General features: G+C 39.6%; 1 protein-coding gene across 1 annotated transcript; it reads right to left on the minus strand.

Moving 5' to 3' along the window:
- Window positions 1-669: 669 nt before the first annotated feature.
- On the minus strand, window positions 670-18,801 carry LOC133534146 (protein regulator of cytokinesis 1-like). Its single transcript, XM_061873233.1, is given in 13 exon segments — window positions 670-2,287; window positions 2,621-2,855; window positions 8,551-8,576; window positions 9,284-9,434; window positions 10,272-10,331; window positions 11,587-11,771; window positions 15,310-15,438; window positions 16,901-17,048; window positions 17,245-17,362; window positions 17,365-17,413; window positions 17,788-17,940; window positions 18,084-18,247; window positions 18,777-18,801. Coding segments are annotated over 13 exon segments (1,761 nt in total). The 3' UTR covers window positions 670-1,969.
- Window positions 18,802-19,065: the final 264 nt, after the last annotated feature.

Below are 19,065 nucleotides of genomic sequence, written 5' to 3' on the forward strand. Positions count from 1 at the left end.
TAGATTCGTTATGTCCGTCTGTCTGTCCGATTATGTCACAGCCACTTTTTTCCGAAACTATAAGAGCTATACTGTTTAAACTTGGTAAGTAGATGTATTCTATGAACCGCATTAAGATTTTTACACAAAAATAGAAAATAAAAACAATAAATTTTGGGAGTTCCCCATACTTAGAACTGAAACTCAAATAAAAATGATATTGAGGATTCTAATATCATTTTTTTCTAAACTGAACAGTTTGCGCGAGAGACACTTCCAAAGTGGTAAAATGTGTCCCCCCCCCCCCCCCCGTTACTTCTAAAATAACAGAATGAAAAATCTAAAAAAAAAAATGATATACATTGCCATGCAAACTTCCACCGAAAATTGGCGAAACAGGCCGACACAGATAATCTAAATGGTAATTAAATTATCTGTGTCGGACTTAGGGATTGCAATCCGGTCCGGCGGATCCGGTAATCCGTCCGGCCGGGATCCGGCACATTTCAGGAGCTACCGGATCCGGGCCGGATCCGGTCACATAAAAAAAACGCCTAAATACAGCACGCACTGGTTACATGCGCGTTGCCACTCGTTGAGCTCTGGCAACCTTACTCACCGGCAGGAACACAACACTAGGGTCTAGTGTTATTCGGCTGCTGTTCCATTCTGACTCTCACAATAAAACACTTGTTACTTGGACAGTTTATTAAAAAGAATAAAGCTACTTAAGGCCCGACTACTCTGCCGGAACACAGCTTAGCATGGTTCTCGGCACATTGAATATTGAATAATATTAAAAAGAATAAAGCTACTTAAGACCCGACTAGTCTGCCGGAACACAGCTTAGCATGGTTCTCGGCACATTGAATACTGAATAATATTAAAAAGAATAAAGCTACTTAAGACCCGACTACTCTGCCGGAACACAGCTTAGCATGGTTCTCGGCACATTGAATATTGCACATTGAATACTGAATAATATTAAAAAGAATAAAGCTACTTAAGGCCCGACTACTCTGCCGGAACACAGCTTAGCATGGTTCTCGGCACATTGAATATTGAATAATATTAAAAAGAATAAAGCTACTTAAGACCCGACTAGTCTGCCGGAACACAGCTTAGCATGGTTCTCGGCACATTGAATATTGCACATTGAATACTGAATAATATTAAAAAGAATAAAGCTACTTAAGACCCGACTACTCTGCCGGAACACAGCTTAGCATGGTTCTCGGCACATTGAATATTGCACATTGAATACTGAATAATATTAAAAAGAATAAAGCTACTTAAGACCCGACTAGTCTGCCGGAACACAGCTTAGCATGGTTCTCGGTAGATATATTGCACATTGAATACTGAATAATATTAAGTACGCTACAACCGTTATATGAAGAAGCAACATCTTAATAAAAAGCTGCTCTTACTGTAACGAGAGATCAAATTATCGATCAATTCCAGTTGATCGCAATTGATCATAATGACATAAACATATTAAAATAATTGAACATGATATCCACATATAATCATTAATCTATAATCCAAAATACATACAATTCAAAATATAAAGTAAATATACATCAAATTAAATATAATATAACTAACTTAATTGGACTCATTAACAAATTAAACCTCTCTTAGTTAAACGCGCAAAATTATATAAATATTAAATTATTCTAAAATTAATAAGAGAGTCAAATATTTACATCAAACAGTAGTCAGAAGGTAAGAGTAAAAAAATATCAGCAGTTTACAATATTTTATAATCTATTGCAATAATAACGACGTCCAGACGCCATTTCCATAGTTAAGTTCAGTGCATAATTTCATATGTAGACATGTACTATCTTATTCAATAGATATACAACTGTGTATCTATTGAATAAGATGGTACATGTCTACATATGAAATTTTGTACGTGACTTTGTATGTGTTTTATATTTGGTATCTATATCAGGTACGGAATTAATTAAAATAAAAGGCTATTTCACTCGGTCGGGGTGTTTTTACGAGCCAGGTTGTTGGTGGAATGACACCTGGGCGGCGCGCGGGAAGCAGCGGGGCTGTCGCTCGTCCGCAGTTCTAATGCTGATCTCGTAAGCCTAGTGGGAGTGCATACGAGATCAGGTGTTGCTGCTACAGCGCCTCGCTTATTTTCCTTCCCCGTTTTTGGACTCATGGGCGCCGAATTAATTGGACTGTCATCTTGAGTCTCCTCGAACGCGTCGCACACAATCACGGGGATGCGGTTTGGGAGCCTCTGTAATATTGAGCTGTGGCCTTCGCTCCTCTCATCAATGCCCTTCTGGAAGACAAAACCAGGTTTCATTATCAGAACTTTAAGATATTTCAAGGAATGTAAACAAAGACTACCACACGACTCGGCCATTCAGCCAGTTATATAATACCATAGAATCCCTACGTATCTATATACAACAGACTAAATTTGTGGTCTATTCTCATTGGCTGGCAAAATAGACTAATCATAAAAACATATCTCAAAATAAAAATGTATACATAAAAGAATGTTATCTCAGGGTGCCCGCCCGCAAAATTTAGTCTTTCCGAATAGAAGATGTTTATTTACGAAATAAACGCATAAGTCCCATAGGTTTTTCAGGATTGTTATCTATTTTACCTTGAAATCAGCGTATGACGTGGTGTCCAGCGGGTTCCTGTTCGAGGCGCCCGCCGCCGCGCGGCCGGGGGCGGCGGGGCGGCGCCGCGGCCCGACGGACTGGCGGGAGGCAAACTTCGTCAGAGCACAGCGCGCACTGCCCGCAACCCACAGCCCACGACCCGCGACCCACGACCCACGACCCACGACCCGCCACCCGAACGACCGACGAACATTCACGACGACATGCGGGAGACTTCAGACCGTGCCGAATCCTGGTTAAGAGTCCTTATTCCTACAGACGAGCGTATTTTGTAAAATGCTTCCTTTTTCATTCAAGATTACGACGTAACTATTAGTATTTATTCAAAAACTGGTAACGTACTTAAATAATCGTTTCCTAAACTAGCGGCTCCAACAGTTCAAATTTTCATTTTCTCTTTTAAACCTCTTTTTTAATGAGTTTTTTTGGGAGTCTTTTCCAAATTTTGCAGTGAGATGTGGCGTTTCGGTTCTCAATTTTGCTGTAAACAAGAATCATTTGGTACATGAATGACTACAATTTGATTCAACATATCTCGTACGAGGGGCTGGAATGATTAACAATCGAAGATTCATTTGAAAAAACTGATAAAATACCTTCCGAGTTTTCTTCATTTTTTTGGCGAAAACAGGGTTTTATTATTATTTTTTTCCGCAAATTGTACGCATATTTTGCTTTAAAAATAATATTATGGCAAACTGTAACTTTATGTTAACCTATAAAAAAAAAAATCATAACTATGGGACCTACATTGCCGTAAATTTATATATTTTTAAAACACGTATAAATCACGCAGCAGCGACGCCCCGCTCTCAGTCCGCGCGGAGCGCGCTTAGAGGACGGACCTGTGCTCGATTGTCAGGCATTCGTTGCGATCGTAATCAGCTACGGAGTTCCGAGAAGTGCTATATACTGCGATTAGAAAATCTTAATAAAAGTTCATTTTTTACACTATGCTTAACAGACTCTCGCTTATTGATGGATTTTCAGTGGTCCTTTTTTTTATACTACGTCGGTGGCAAACAAGCTTACGGCCCGCCTGATGGTAAGCAGTATCCGTAGCCTATGTACGCCTGCAACTCCAGAGGAGTTACATGCGCGTTGCCGACTCTAACCCCCTCCCGCCCCTCGTTGAGCTCTGGCAACCTTACTTACCGGCAGGAACACAACACTATGAGTAGGGTCTAGTGTTATTTGGCTGCGATTTTCTGAAAAACGCATTTTTACTTGAAATTACGTTAGGGTTTGCATTTTCATTATTATTTTTGACCCGGATGAAGTCCAAGTTCTCATGATGGAGTCAGGAGTTGGTCACCAGAACTCCTAATCTACTCATTATAATCCCATCGTGTTTGGGCTCAAAAGATTTGCCCTGACGAACACCATCGATCTAGATGAGGTCCAGGGTCTCATGATGGAGTCAGGAGTTGGTCACCAGGACTCTTAATCTACTTATCATAACGCCATCGTGTTTGGGCTCAATAGATTTGCCCTGACGAGCACCATCAATCTAGATGAGGTCCAGGGTCTCATGATGGAGTCAGGAGTTGGTCACCAGAACTCCTAAACTACTCATCATAACCTCATCGTGTTTGGGCTCAATAGATTTGCCCTGACGAGCATCATCAATCTAGATAAAGTCCAGGGTCTCATGATGGAGTCAGGAGTTGGTCACTAGAACTCCTAATCTACTCATTATAATTCCAACGTGTTTGGGCTCATGAGATTTGCCCTGACGAGCACCATAGATCTAGATGAGGCCCAGGGTCTCATGATGGAGTCAGGAGTAGGTCACTAGAACTCCTAATCTACTCATTATAATTCCATCGTGTTTGGGCTCAAAAGATTTGCCCTGACGAGTACCATCGATCTAGATGAAGTCCAGGGTCTCATGATGGAGTCAGGAGTTGGTCACTAGAACTCCTAATCTACTCATTATAATTCCATCGTGTTTTGGCTCAAAAGATTTGCCCTGACGAGCACCATAGATCTAGATGAGGCCCAGGGTCTCATTATGGAGTCAGGAGTTGGTCACCAGAACTCCTAAACTACTCATCATAACCTCATCGTGTTTGGGCTCAATAGATTTGCCCTGACGAGCATCATCAATCTAGATAAAGTCCAGGGTCTCATGATGGAGTCAGGAGTTGGTCACTAGAACTCCTAATCTACTCATTATAATTCCAACGTGTTTGGGCTCATGAGATTTGCCCTGACGAGCACCATAGATCTAGATGAGGCCCAGGGTCTCATGATGGAGTCAGGAGTAGGTCACTAGAACTCCTAATCTACTCATTATAATTCCATCGTGTTTGGGTTCAATAGATTTGCCCTGACGAGCATCATCAATCTAGATAAAGTCCAGGGTCTCATGATGGAGTCAGGAGTTGGTCACTAGAACTCCTAATCTACTCATTATAATTCCAACGTATTTGGGCTCATGAGATTTGCCATGACGAGCACCATCGACCTAGATGAGGTCCAGGGTCTCATGATGGAGTCAGGAGTTGGTCACCAGAACTCCTAGTCTACTCATCATAACTCCATCATGTTTAGGCTCAATAGAGTTGCCCTGACGAGCACCATCAATCTAGATCAGGTCCAGGGTCTCATGATGGACTCAGGAGTTGGTCACCAGAACTCCTAGTCTATTCATCATAACTCCATCGTGTTTGGGCTCAAAGATTTGCCCTGACGAGTACCATCGATCTAGATTAAGTCGAGGGTCTCATGATGGACTCAGGAGTTGGTCACTAGAACTCCTAATCTATTCATCATAATGGTAATTTGATGGTGCTTGTCGGGGTAAATCTATTGAGCCCAAACACGATGGAGTTATGATAAATAGATTACGAGTTCTGGTGACCAACTCCTGACTCCATCATGAGACCCTGGACTTCATCTAGATCGATGGTACTCGTCAGGGCAAATCTTTTGAGCCCAAACACGATGGAATTATAATGAGTAGATTAGGAGTTCTAGTGACCAACTCCTGACTCCATCATGAGACCCTGAACATCATCTAGATTGATGGTGCTCGTGAGGGCAAATCTATTGAGCCCAAACACGATGGAGTTATGATGAGTAGATTAGGAATTATGGTGACCAACTCCTGACTCCATCATATGAGACCCTGGACTTCATCTAGATCGATGGTACTCGTCAGGGCAAATCTTTTGAGCCCAAACTCGATGGAGTTATGATGAGTAGATTAGGAGTTCTGGGGAGTTCTGGTGACCAACTCCTGACTCCGTCATGAGACCCTGGACCTCATCTAGATCGATGGTGTTCGTCAGGGCAAATCTTTTGAGCCCAAGCACGATGGAATTATAATGAGTAGATTAGGAGTTCTGGTGACCAACTCCTGACTCCATCATAAGAACCTGGATGGACTTCATTCGGGTCATAAATAATAATACAAACCCTAACGTGATTTCAAATAACACTGAAACTCTATAGCACTAATGTGCGCAAACGATTGGCATCTTGACTAGGCAGCATGGGTGCGTAGCCACCATGCCAATCGATACGACAACGAAACACTATCTGTCTCTCTCTCGTACTAATATGCACAAACGATTGGCATCTTGGCTGGGCAGCATGGGTGCGTAGCCAACATGCCAAACGTTTACGATACGACAAGGAAACACTATCTGTCTCTCTATCGCACTAATATGCGCAATCGATTGGCTTCTTGGCTAGGTATCATGGGTGCGTAGCCAACATGCCAATCGTTTACGATACGACAACGAAACACTACTGTCTCTCTATCGCACTAATATACGCAAACGATTGGTATTTTGGCTAGGCACCAAGCAAGTGTGTGGCCAACATGCCAATCGTTTACGATACGACAACTAAACACTATCTGTCTCTCTATCGCACTAATATACTTTATTTATACCTGCAGTCATTTACTAACTTCTTCATTTTCCATTGGTGTGAAAGAGACAGAATAAAGAGCAAGGGTTATAGTACACTCTGTAGTCTGTACACTTAGTAGTAGTGTACATAAAAAAAACTACTGTGCATATAAAATAAAATAAAGAGTGCCCATATGATATCATATAACACTAAAATTAATGTTGCTTGAAATTATATTGAAAACTATCAAGATTATTCTAGTCTGCATTGAAACGCGCGTCGCGTTGCCGGCGCTCGCGTACCGAGCGCCAACGCCATCTATCGAGCGTTATTTCGTGAAATCGGAGAACGCTCCAAGGATTAAGGGCTCTTAAAGCGGCCTAACTGCGTCAAGGGCTAAAGTCGGAGCCAAAGAAAACACGACAAAGCTTAAAGTAACATTTTACAGACTGGCTAAAACGAGAAAGTCGTTCTTGGGAAATGTATAAAATTCTATAACAAGATACTAAATAATGTCACCGAACTTGCAAACTCTAAAATGAAAACTGTTATTAAGCAAAAACTCATTTCGCAGCATACTATATAATAAGCGGTTACATCACGAATGATAACGTCCTGAATTAGCAATCCACCTAGTTGTGTAGAAAGAGCCCGCTGTACTTATGTTATTTCATGTTCTTTTAATTCCATATCCGGTTCCGTCCTAGGATACCCTCCTACAGTTTAGGATGGATTTTAATTTTCTCAGGTCGGAGGTGTAGGCGTCGAGCCGGCGTAGCTTTATTTGATCCAACCCGCCATGTGACAGAAAATGCAATCACATAATTTAGGTATTTACTTGACGCATGCACGTTTTGTAAAAATGTCAAAAACAATTCACACAAATTAGTGGTAACGTATTAGAACATCAAAGGACACACATCAACAAAAATAATGTTAGAAAACGGAAACAGTGTTGTTAAAACATGCGTAAGTTAACGGGCGAAGCACAAAGTCTGCAGGCAGGTCAACACATAACATATAACATTAATACTACGTTATAATATTACGTAAATACGTTACGTACACACAGCTGCAAAAGTACACACCCACTTTACAAATGGAATTCATTCCCACAGTGGGTATGCTTTTTTGCAGTTTGCTGTAAGTACATTATATACTTATTGTACGTATTAGAAAATGAATCGATATGCTTGAACTACTTCATGCACCAAAAAATGAGATGTGAAAGCGAATACGAAAAAATCGGCCAAGTGCGAGTCGGACTCGCCCATGAAGAGTTCCGTACCATTTATGACGTATAAAAAAAAACTACTTACTAGATCTCATTTAAACCAATTTTCGGTGGAAGTTTGCATGGTAATGTATATCATATATTTATTTTAGATTTTTCATTCTGTTATTTTAGAAGTTACAGGGGGGGGGGGGACACATTTTACCACTTTGGAAGAGTCTCTCGCGCAAACTACTCAGTTTAAAAAAATTAGAAACCTCAATATCATTTTTAAATACCTATCCCAGATACCCCACACGTATGGGTTTGATGAAAAAAGATTTCTTGAGTTTCAGTTCTAAGTATGGGGAACCCCCAAAATTTATTGGTTTTTTTTTCTATTCTTGTGTAAACATCTTAATGCGGTTCATAGAATACATCTACTTACCAAGTTTTAAACAGTATAGCTCTCATAGTTTCGGAAAAAAGTGGCTGTGACAGAATCGGACAGACAGAGGAACATGACGAATCTATAAGGGTTCCGTTTTTTGCCATTTGGCTACGGAACCCTGAAAAGTAAAGAAACCAGTACCAATGTTAGTAGTGAATATAAACAAATGCTAAACCAGCACCACCATCAGAATACGAATAAGTGCAGAATTTAACACAATATTTTGCTAAATGTAACGTTTTCAGACCACATTCACAGGGCCCGTACCTTTCATGCCGTTGACAGAAAAATGACGTCACGCTACATAGAGTATGATTCCAATTAGTATTTTCGTAATAATTAATCATTTGTCAACCTCTTTAGGTAAGTTATACATATACTTGACAATCAGTACAGAAACTTCTAACTGAAATTCATATTATTGTCACTCAAATAAATAATACATATTTTTTATTTTTAACAGCGTAACAAGCTTTTATTCTCGTAACAAGTATTTATTTTGATACCCGTCAATAAGTAAGTTATCTAAATTTGTAGTATTGTAAAACAACTCCCTGTATGTTAAATTACGTCATTTTTGCGTCAACGGCATGAAAAGTACGGGCCTTGGTGACATTCAAGAACAAATGTGTTTAAAAATAATGTATACTCAATGGTCATTCAAATTTATAATAAATTACCAAAACACATATTGGAAACTGAACCGAGGCTATTTAAAAATGCCCTCTGTAAATGGTTATTATTAAAGTGTTACTATTCAATTCAAGAATTCATGTCCGACGAAAATCAATAAATAAATTATTTTATTATTATGTTGACCTATTGAAATTTTGTAAATTTTTCCATGATTGTATTATTTAATTGCTTTATATTGCATGCCTTACATAGGGTAGAACATAAGGACTTTTTATTCTAAGACCACCAATTGTATCAAAATACTATGTTCTTGCAATAACTATATTTCTATTTCTATTTCATGTGTCTCGATAACGGCGAATTTTAATCTCATAATTATAGCCGTAAAGCTTTATTAACGAGCGTCAATAAATTACCTTATAATCGAAAACGGAACAAACAGCGTCAATGATTTCGGTTGTAAAGTTGTAGACTTACCGAGCGCTTATGCCGAAGTATGCTGGCGCTCACTTTGGGCGTCTTCGGGGCGTCGGCTCCGTACTCCAGGTTCCTGTTGGCGCTGCGGGCGGCGCCGGCGCCCTCCGCCTTCGCCACGAGGGCCTTCGTGGCCAGCCGGCCGCTGACTCGCCTGTCATGCGATCGAGGGTGAATATAGCCATGTGTGACATGCTTTCATTTACCGCCATTTGACGTGTTTATTTAATTAGTTTTAAGTTTTAAATGAATATGTTTTTTTGTTTTTAAAGTAACTTAAGCAAGTTTCGTGTAAAATGAGCGATAAAAATATTTCGGTGACGCCACCACAACCACATATCCGTGAGTTCCGCCAAGAGAGCAACGATGTCCCGACGTTGGCTGTAATTTGGGTTAGTGAATATATCATAGAAAGTATATAATATGTGTGTAAATAAAATAGTGTATGTAACTGTAGGGTTACCACCAACATTTGGTTAGCGTTCAATACTAATAAAAATAGTATAAAAATACAGTGCTTCAATCAATAATTAATTGAAAGTCGAATTAATTATAAGTTATTTCGTTATTCGTTTAATTATAAGTCGATTACCGTTTCAGTAAACTGCCTTAAAAGTGATCAAGAATATTAAAACCGGTGCAAGTGAAAAAAAATGATTGGAGAGAAATTAACGCTTAGATAAAATTATACTTTAAATTAGAATTTATTTCTCCAACAGAATATTACGATTCACTTACATAGATAAAATACAAGCAATCATCATACACATTATTTACATAATGCACTAATAGCATACAATATATTCTAAAAAAATAAACAACTTATTTATTTCGGTAAGCAAAATGCGGGTACGTATGCATACGTACTCTGTGAATTGGCAACTCGTAAGTACAGTGAAATTGTCATCGCGCGAGCGGGCTGTCGCGCAGACCAGCATAACGTGACCGAGACATTGATAAAGAGAGCGCGCGTTGAGATACGCGTTTATACTGGTTGGGCTGAGCGGTCAACACGTCCACCGCGCTCGCCCAGCAGTTGGCAACAACAGTCCTACAACATACATGGGGTTATGTTACGCGTTCATTTCTATCCGACGCGCCGATAGCAACACAATCAATGTAGTTTGTTCAATTTTTATTTTTACGTATAATACATATTTTACTTTGTTTTATTTGGAATTATTACAGTATATTAATTATTATATTATGTTTTTTTCCCTTTTTGCCATCAACCTCGAGAGCATTTATCTTATTAATTGGAACTGCGTAGCGCCGCGTTGTATTTATATACTCGTAGGAGCGTCGTCGGTAATGGCGTAAGCGCCATCGACAATAAAGTCCCTTTCAATAAATAATGTCACAATTATACGAACGAACAAACAAATCAGTCAAAGACCGATGTTTTATCACTCTTAAGGCAGCTTACTGAAACAGTGATCGACTTATAATGAATTAGACTTTCAATTAATTATTGATTAACCCTTTTCCAGGCCGCACCAATCTACAAGGTTTTCTCAAAAAATCCAAATATATGCCAATTATTCCAGCTTTGATGATTCATTTGAAGACAAGTAACATTTTCTGAAAGTGTAATCTAATTTGAACCTTAAATCGGAATACTAAAGTTGAAATGCTAATGGCGCGCGTGTGGTCGATAAATCGTACTACGCCTGGAAAAGGGTTAAAGCTCTCTATATTTATACTATTTTTATTAGTATTGAACGGTAACCAAATTTTGGTGGTAAACCCACACTCCTGTATTTTAATACCTTTTATTATATAACAGTCACATAAAATACTATTATGCATGCACGTTTCATTTAGAAAGGTAAATGAATGAGGAGTATTTATGTAGTTTTGATTTCATCTTTTTGTTCAGTTCTAATGAATTGCTTTTGTTTTTACCGTATTTTGTTAATTTCTCAACATAATTTTAGTTTTTTTTTAAATACTTTTTAGGCACATATAACTATGATTCGATGTTGATATCTAGACAAAGTGATCGGAATTCGAATCTCTAGCAAACATAAACAGCGGAAGAAACAGTCAAAGACAATGAAGTATACGCACCCATTATCAACTCTCCATTGAGGTCTCCCCATTGAGGAGGGAACACATCAAGGGTTAGACTTGGGACTTTTATAATGATTCGGGATCAGTAGATTAAAGTGTTCACGGTTAAGTCGGAATCGTCCTCTGGTATCGAGCGATGCTATTTTGTATCAGACGGGCGAGACGGACGACCTGATTTTTTGTGCATAAAAAATGTAGGCGGGGTGCGAATGGTAATGTTCGTAATGAGTGACCTGTGCCTGTCGGCGGTGCGGCCGCGCCTGGCGGGCGGCGAGGGGGCGGGCGGCGAGGCGGCGCGCGGGGAGGGCGCGCGCGGGGCGGGGGCGCGCGGGGACGGCGCGCGCGACGCGGCGGCGCCCGTCTGCGCCTGCGCCTGCGCCCGCGCCCGCTTGCGGGCCGACACCTTGTTGCGCCGCTCCTGGGGATTTATTACTTCATACAATAATACTCTTGCGAGCGTATACTAAATTACTTATGGAGAATAACCGGATAAGCGCCCGTACATAACGAGGTCCAAGCGCAAACGGCATCGGATTGGACGTATCCTCAGGAATCCCGACTCTGTCCACAGTGGCCCTGACCCGGAAGATGGCCGGCAAACGGAAACGGGGTCGCCCTTAATTTATCTCATCTTATGATTTCCGGGGGCCCTTGGGATCCATAGGGATCTTTTGTGTGGCTTCCCCCTTAGGAAAGATCCGTCTGCTCCTCGAGAGCTTTTTTGGTGAGAGTTAGAATGGCGGGTGTACCTAAATAAAATTAAAAGAAAACCAGACCATATTTTTGTACCTAATTTGTACTATTTAGAATATAATTTTTCAAGTTATCGATTTCATTTTTAAGAAAAAACGCTATAAGTGTACTTATTTATATAGACATGATTTTCTGAGTTATTTGAACTTAACAGATTAAACATTAAAAGTACTAAATCCTGGCGTAATAAAAATAAATACCATTAAGTACACTTAGCGTTTTTTCTTAAAAATGAAATCGATAACTTGAAAAATTATAACGCCTGCAAAATTGTAATAGCAAGGAAAATATAAAATGAGTAAAACTTGGAAACCACAAATAAAATGACTCCTATTATAATTGAATATGAAGGTACAAAAATTTGGCTTTTATAGAATTTATCAATAACCACGGGAACATAGCGTAATAAAGTACACCCGCCATTCTGAGGTCAGGATGGCGGGTGTGCTGTTTTTTGATAACTTTACGTACCGTGAGGTACAAATTATTTTAATGGAGGTACTAAATAGTACAAATTAGGTACAAAAAAATGGTATGCTTTTCAATTATTTTTTAGGTACACCTGCCTGTTCCTGTTCTGACATTCACCTTTTTTGACCATCTCCATATGTCGGATGATGGAGCTTATGGGTAGCCTTTTGAATTCCTTTGGTTCCAGATAGCTTGCTCCAAAGTCTATTATTCTGTCTGGTGAGGGCGTGACATTCACACATTAGGTGTAAATTAACACGAGATAGGCGAAGAAAAAGAGATATTAACACTGTTAACATCTCTTTTTCTTCGCCACACATTCGACAATCGGTGTTGTCGGAGTGTCCCATCATGGCCAAAACTCCTTTGACCCGTAATGGCCCTTAAACACACCTGTTATAATTTGAAGTTGTCTCTTGCTTAGTTTCCGTAGCTTTTTGCTCCAACTGGAGTCTACTCCTTGTATGAAGAGCTTTGAGTGCTTTAGACCCGCCAGTAACTGTCCCATTCTTTTTGATGTCTGGTCTTAGTGCGGTCTTTGATAGCCATTATAATGGTTCTCTGTGAGAGCCCCACGAATGGTTCCAGACTAATATGGTTACTTACAAATCCAGCTCTGGCAAGTTCATCTGCATTTTCATTGCCTATGATCGCCCTTAATTTACTTGGCGCCGTTCTGTGGTTCAGCAGTTCAAGAGCTGGGCATATTGGGGATGGTTTGGGAGGAGGTTACCCGCCTCGGCCGAGGCACATCTATACTGCCCGGTTTGTGCGTGAGGAAATTCCCTCGCGCGTATGTTCGCTCTGTGTGGACCCGCCTAATCAGGAAAATATGCCTGAATCTCAAAACCTTTTCTAGATTTACTGCAGTATTTCTAATTCGGAAAATTTGAACACGATAAGCGTTATATTTACAGTGAAACCTCTAAAAAAAATCTTTACATAAACATACTTGGATCAAAAAACATTTTCCTAATTTTCTAAAAGAAAAAAAAACTATTATAACATGCTCAAGTTGGTGCCCTATTGATTTTCCGACAAACAATACGCCAATTTTCGATTCGCCGACAACGATTCGCACACGGGTTCTTTGGCCGAGTAACGATTGGCAGAATGTCATTACGCATAATAGTCGTTTGCACGAGTAGTCAATACGCAAAACATTGAATACGCATATTAACTTTTCGTACAGTAATCATTTAGTAACTAGTAATTGGTCGAAACACAATAGGTCGAATAATCATAGCCTCATAGCTACGAGTAGACTAGGACGTGACTAACCTACACAACAACTTTTATATTGAGTCTGATAAACATGGTTTTGATCAATTTAATTATATACTTATTTTCATTAACACAAATGACCATAAAAAATGCCTTGAAAGGAGCAATACTTGTGTATATATATTTATACATTTCGGGGATCTCGGATCGGCTCTAAAGATTTCGATGAAATTTGTTATATAGGGGTTTATGGGGGGTGAAAAATCGATCAAGCTAGGTCGTATCTCTGGGAAAACACGCATTTTTGAGTTTTATACATTTTCCGAGCAAGGCTCGGTCGTCCAGATATTAAAAACCTATATTGCATAGGTACGATGGCCCGCATGGTAGGTAACTGTCCATCGGTGGACCTTATTACCAAAGGCATAAGGTGCACCGGTGGACAGTCAAGAGTGTTGCTGTTTGTACAATACCTATGCTTTTATTCATATTTAAGTTAAAGATTGATTCAAACCTAAACTATGCTTAACGCATATACTTAAAAAACCCGGCCAAGAGCATGTCGGGCCACGCTCAGTGTAGGGTTCCGTAGTTACTCTTCCGTCACAATAAGCTAAACTGGAGCTTATAGTATAGTAAATTGTTAACCAAGGGATGAAACGGTACCTTTCAACAAATAGGCAAATTTGCATAATCAGTACCTAATTAAAGTAAGTTTTTTTACTATGAAGGGGAAACTTTTTGCAATTATGCAAAAACAGCTAAACTGATGATGTCCGCTATAGTTTTCATTTTTTTTCATATTTTTTGGACCTATGGTTCAAAAGTTAGAGGGGGGGGGGGGGGGACACTTTTTTTCTTTCGGAGCGATTATCTCCGAATATATTCACTTTATAAAAAAAATGTTTATTGAAGACCCTTATTAGTTTTGAAAGAACTTTCCAACAATACCCCACACTGTAGGGTTGAAGCAAAAAAAAAATCACCCCCAATTTACGTGTAGGGGAGGTACTCTAAAAAAAATTAAATTTTTAGATTTTATTGTACGACTTTGGCTTCGGCTTTATTGATTTATATATCCATGCCAAATTTCAGCTTTCTAGCACTAACGACCACGGAGCAAAGCCTCGGACAGACAGACAGACGGACATGGCGAAACTATAAGGGTCCCTAGTTGATTAGGACCCTAAAAAAAGGATAATATTTTATTTCATCCTCTCTTAAGTCAGTTTTTTTTTTGTAAAACGATTTTATTTCGAAAATAACGATGTATAAAATGTGAAACGTTATTCGACTAAACATTCCTTAAACGAAAAGATTACTCTGTCTGAAAATCGTCCAATAATTGTTTTGCTAATTTACGCAGAAGCGAACTGAACTGTATGTGAACCAAGAGTATGCATAACGTTAGCCGACCAATAGTTACATCTACAAATGAATCACTCTGCGAAACGATATTCGGCGAATCGTTGTCTGCGAATCGATAATCTGCGAATTAATTTACTTACAGCTATCCTCGACTCCTTTTCGTCCTCGATAAGCTGCAGTAGAGGTACTCCGTCCACGATGAAGGTATTGCCGGATTTCGCCTCGTACTCTGTTACTATTTCGCGAATTTGGGTCTCAATTTTCGGGAGCTAAAATAGAAGATAGCGGTATTAGACAAGTCACAACTGCTCGTTTATTCCATCACATCGCGAACTAACGTAAATATACTAAGACCTACTTGAAGACATTAAACTATAACCCTATTAATAACAGATTTATTTGTTGAAAAAAAAAAGTATATTTTTTAAATTATTATTGAAATGGCCAAAACGAGACTACACAATGGAATCGATTATTACATAATTATCCTTTTCATCTCTGAATAGTAGTACGAGTGGTAATTTTACTGTTGTTATCCAACCATTCTTGTTACTAAAAAAAGCGGCCAAGTGCGAGTCGGACTCGCGCATGAAGGGTTCCGTACCATTTAAGACGTATTAAAAAAAATCTACTTGCTAGATCTTGTTCAACATTTTACCACTTTGGACACACATTTTACCACTTTGGAACTGTCTCTCGCGCAAACTATTCAGTTTAGAAAAAAATGATGTTAGAAACCTAAATATCATTTTTGAAGACCTATCCATAGATACCCCACACGTATGGGTTTGATGAAAAATTTTTTTTTTTTAAATTTTTATGACGTATTAAAAAAAAACTACTTACTAGATCTCGTTCGAACCAATTTTCGGTGAAAGTTTGCATGGCAATGTATATCATATATTTTTTTTAGATTTTTCATTCTGTTATTTTAGAAGTTACAGGGGGGGGGACACACATTTTTTCACTTTGGAAGTGTCTCTCGCGCAAACTATTCAGTTTAGAAAAAAATGATATTAGAAACCTAAATATCATTTTTGAAGACCTATCCATAGATACCCCACACGTATGGGTTTGATGAAAAAATTTTTTTTTTAAAATTTTTATGACGTATTTAAAAAAAACTACTTACTAGATCTCGTTCGAACCAATTTTCGGTGGAAGTTTGCATGGCAATGTATATCATATATTTTTTTTAGATTTTTCATTCTGTTATTTTAGAAGTTACGGGGGGGGGGACACACTTTTTACCACTTTGGAAGTGTCTCTCGCGCAAACTTTTCAGTTTAGAAAAAAATGATATTAGAAACCTCAATATCATTTTTAAAGACCTATCCATAGATACCCCACACGTATGAGTTTGATGAAAAAAGATTTTTTGAGTTTCAGTTCTAAGTATGGGGAACCCCCAAAATTTATTGTTTTTTTTCTATTTTTGTGTGAACATCATAATGCGGTTCATAGAATACATCTACTTACCAAGTTTGAACAGTATAGCTTTTATAGTTTCGGAAAAAAGTGGCTGTGACAGAATCGGACAGACAGACGGACATGACGAATCTATAAGGGTTCCGTTTTTTGCCATTTGGCTACGGAACCCTAAAAAGGCGATTGTTTTTAAAATGTAAGCACGGAAGGTCGATTACATATAGAGGTTTTTAATTTTACGCCTTTTTTTCTACTAAAGAAAACAGTTAAGCAGGCTCAGGCAAGGTTTGCACTGTGACTCACATTGACTTCGATAGCTTTCCTCTCCTTCTCCTCGCGGAGCAGGTTCCCGCCGCGGTTGTGCAGGCGGCCGGGCTCGGCCACGCGCGCGTCCAGCGCGGCCTGCTTCAGCCACAGCTTCCTGCGCGCCGCCACCAGCTCGAAGATGGGCCTGCCAACACAACAGTCATGCCATAAATGGTCTCAACTACTGCTTATAGGGAAATCAAGACTACTACGGTTTTGTACTATTAATGTCACCAAGAAATACTGAAAAGTGATAAGATAGGTGATAGGCTCGTAGGAAGAAAAATTTACGCGTAGACGCGATGTCATACTGAACAATGCAGCAATAACAGGAAACTTACTTGTGCTCATTGTAGTAGTTAGTAATCCTATCCAGATACATTTTATGTATCCGGAGGGTTTCTTCATTGAAGATGTCCTGGTAGTAGTGGACAAACTCTTCTTGCTGCTGGCTCGAGTTATGTTGTCCCACATGTGCTTGATTTCTGTGCGCACATTCGCTACCAACACCTGGGTAAGAAAGTATGAGCATTAGAAGGCCAAAACTTAACAATATCTTCCTTAGGTTTTTAACGCTACCCTATAATAAATGAATAGTAATAAAGTAAGGGGTTACATGAAATTTATTTCTGTATTTAATTTCTCAGACCTGACAGGCGGGGCATTCAAGAGCAGCAGGGGCAGCAAAGATACAGGAGTGGCGACTATAAACATGAGCTTGCAACTAAAGAAGACGCCCAACAAGGTATTCCAAGGATCTGGTTAAAATCATAGGGAACTGTTACGAGGCCAGCTCACGACCCATAGTTGGGGGATCCTTGTGAGAGACCTATGATAAGCAGCCTCTGGATATCTTACGGATGATGATGATGATGCTTAACTACCTGAATCTTCTCGCAACACTTGATTTCCTCCTTGATGGCAGCTTCAGTGGCTGCATGGCAGCCAGGGTGCGCCTTGAGGAAGTTGTCTCTGTATATCTGGTCTTCATCCAGACACTCCCACAGTCTGTACAGACGCTCGCACAGTTCTAATACCTAAGAGGCAGTAAGAAAACAAACTCCAAAAACGGAAACGGTTCAAAAGTAATTATAGATAAGAAAGTTGTTCAATTTTAATTTTTTGCATTATGATGACTAATCATCTATCATTGTAAAAAATATCCCTAACAGCAACCCACCCCATTATTGGTCTGATGATATTTCACCTGCAAGTCTTGCCGCAGCTTGGCCAGACGCAGCTTGGCCAGACGGTACATGTTCAAATCTGTCATCTTGAAGTCCACAGACAGGGAGCTGAACACCACATGCTCAAACTTGCTCTGTGGTCTCATTTGGAGTTTGTCTGTAAATGGAAAACATTTTGATATTTCAAAGGGTATAAGTGAATGCAAAGCAGAAGTCCTAAAAGGCTACAACCATGACAATAAGTATAATGGTGCACACATAATAAATCACTATCATGATGTCCCTGGCACACAAACACAACATTTTATAATGAAATTTATGTTGTTAATAAATTTTGGGCTTTTTATTGACTAACCAGAGCTAGACTATTGTCAAAAGTTGGAGAATTTGTTTTTGTCCAAAAACTATTATATAGAATGATATCTGTGAAAATAAGTTATATAGTGTAAGTCCCGGTATACAATGTGACGTGTTATTGTAGTGAATAAAAATGTGGGTTTGTATTTTATATACTGTACTGAACAACGAGTACCTGGATGCGGCTCGCAGCAAAGCAATAGACCATTGGAGTACAAAGGCCTCTTGTTTTAGCTTAACCTGGTTCTGGGAATCTGGCAGGGATAATATAATTAACAAGGCCAGAATAGGTTACATGCAATTTAATTGGTACATAAATCCCTAGTTACAGGGCATGCCGCTGAAGGCGGGCATGGGCAATATCAAAATATGTGGACCGCTAAAGGGCGGGGACCACAGTTAAGCTTATAGTTTAATCACGCGGTCACGACACGAGACGGTACGCGGGATTCTGGCCAGAATCGGATACTAAAGTTCAGTGCACTCACACGACCATGGCTGGTGTGGTTATCCGGGGACGCCGGTGCCAGCAGCAGCGGGTGGATGGTAAATCAGTGAAGGCGGGCGTTCATCAGGCCCCAGCTTAGCTAAGCCGGGCCGAGAACAAGCTCGCAGGCG

The sequence above is a fragment of the Cydia pomonella genome, unplaced genomic scaffold (assembly GCF_033807575.1).
Source record: "Cydia pomonella isolate Wapato2018A unplaced genomic scaffold, ilCydPomo1 PGA_scaffold_61, whole genome shotgun sequence".
Lineage (NCBI taxonomy): Eukaryota > Metazoa > Arthropoda > Insecta > Lepidoptera > Tortricidae > Cydia > Cydia pomonella.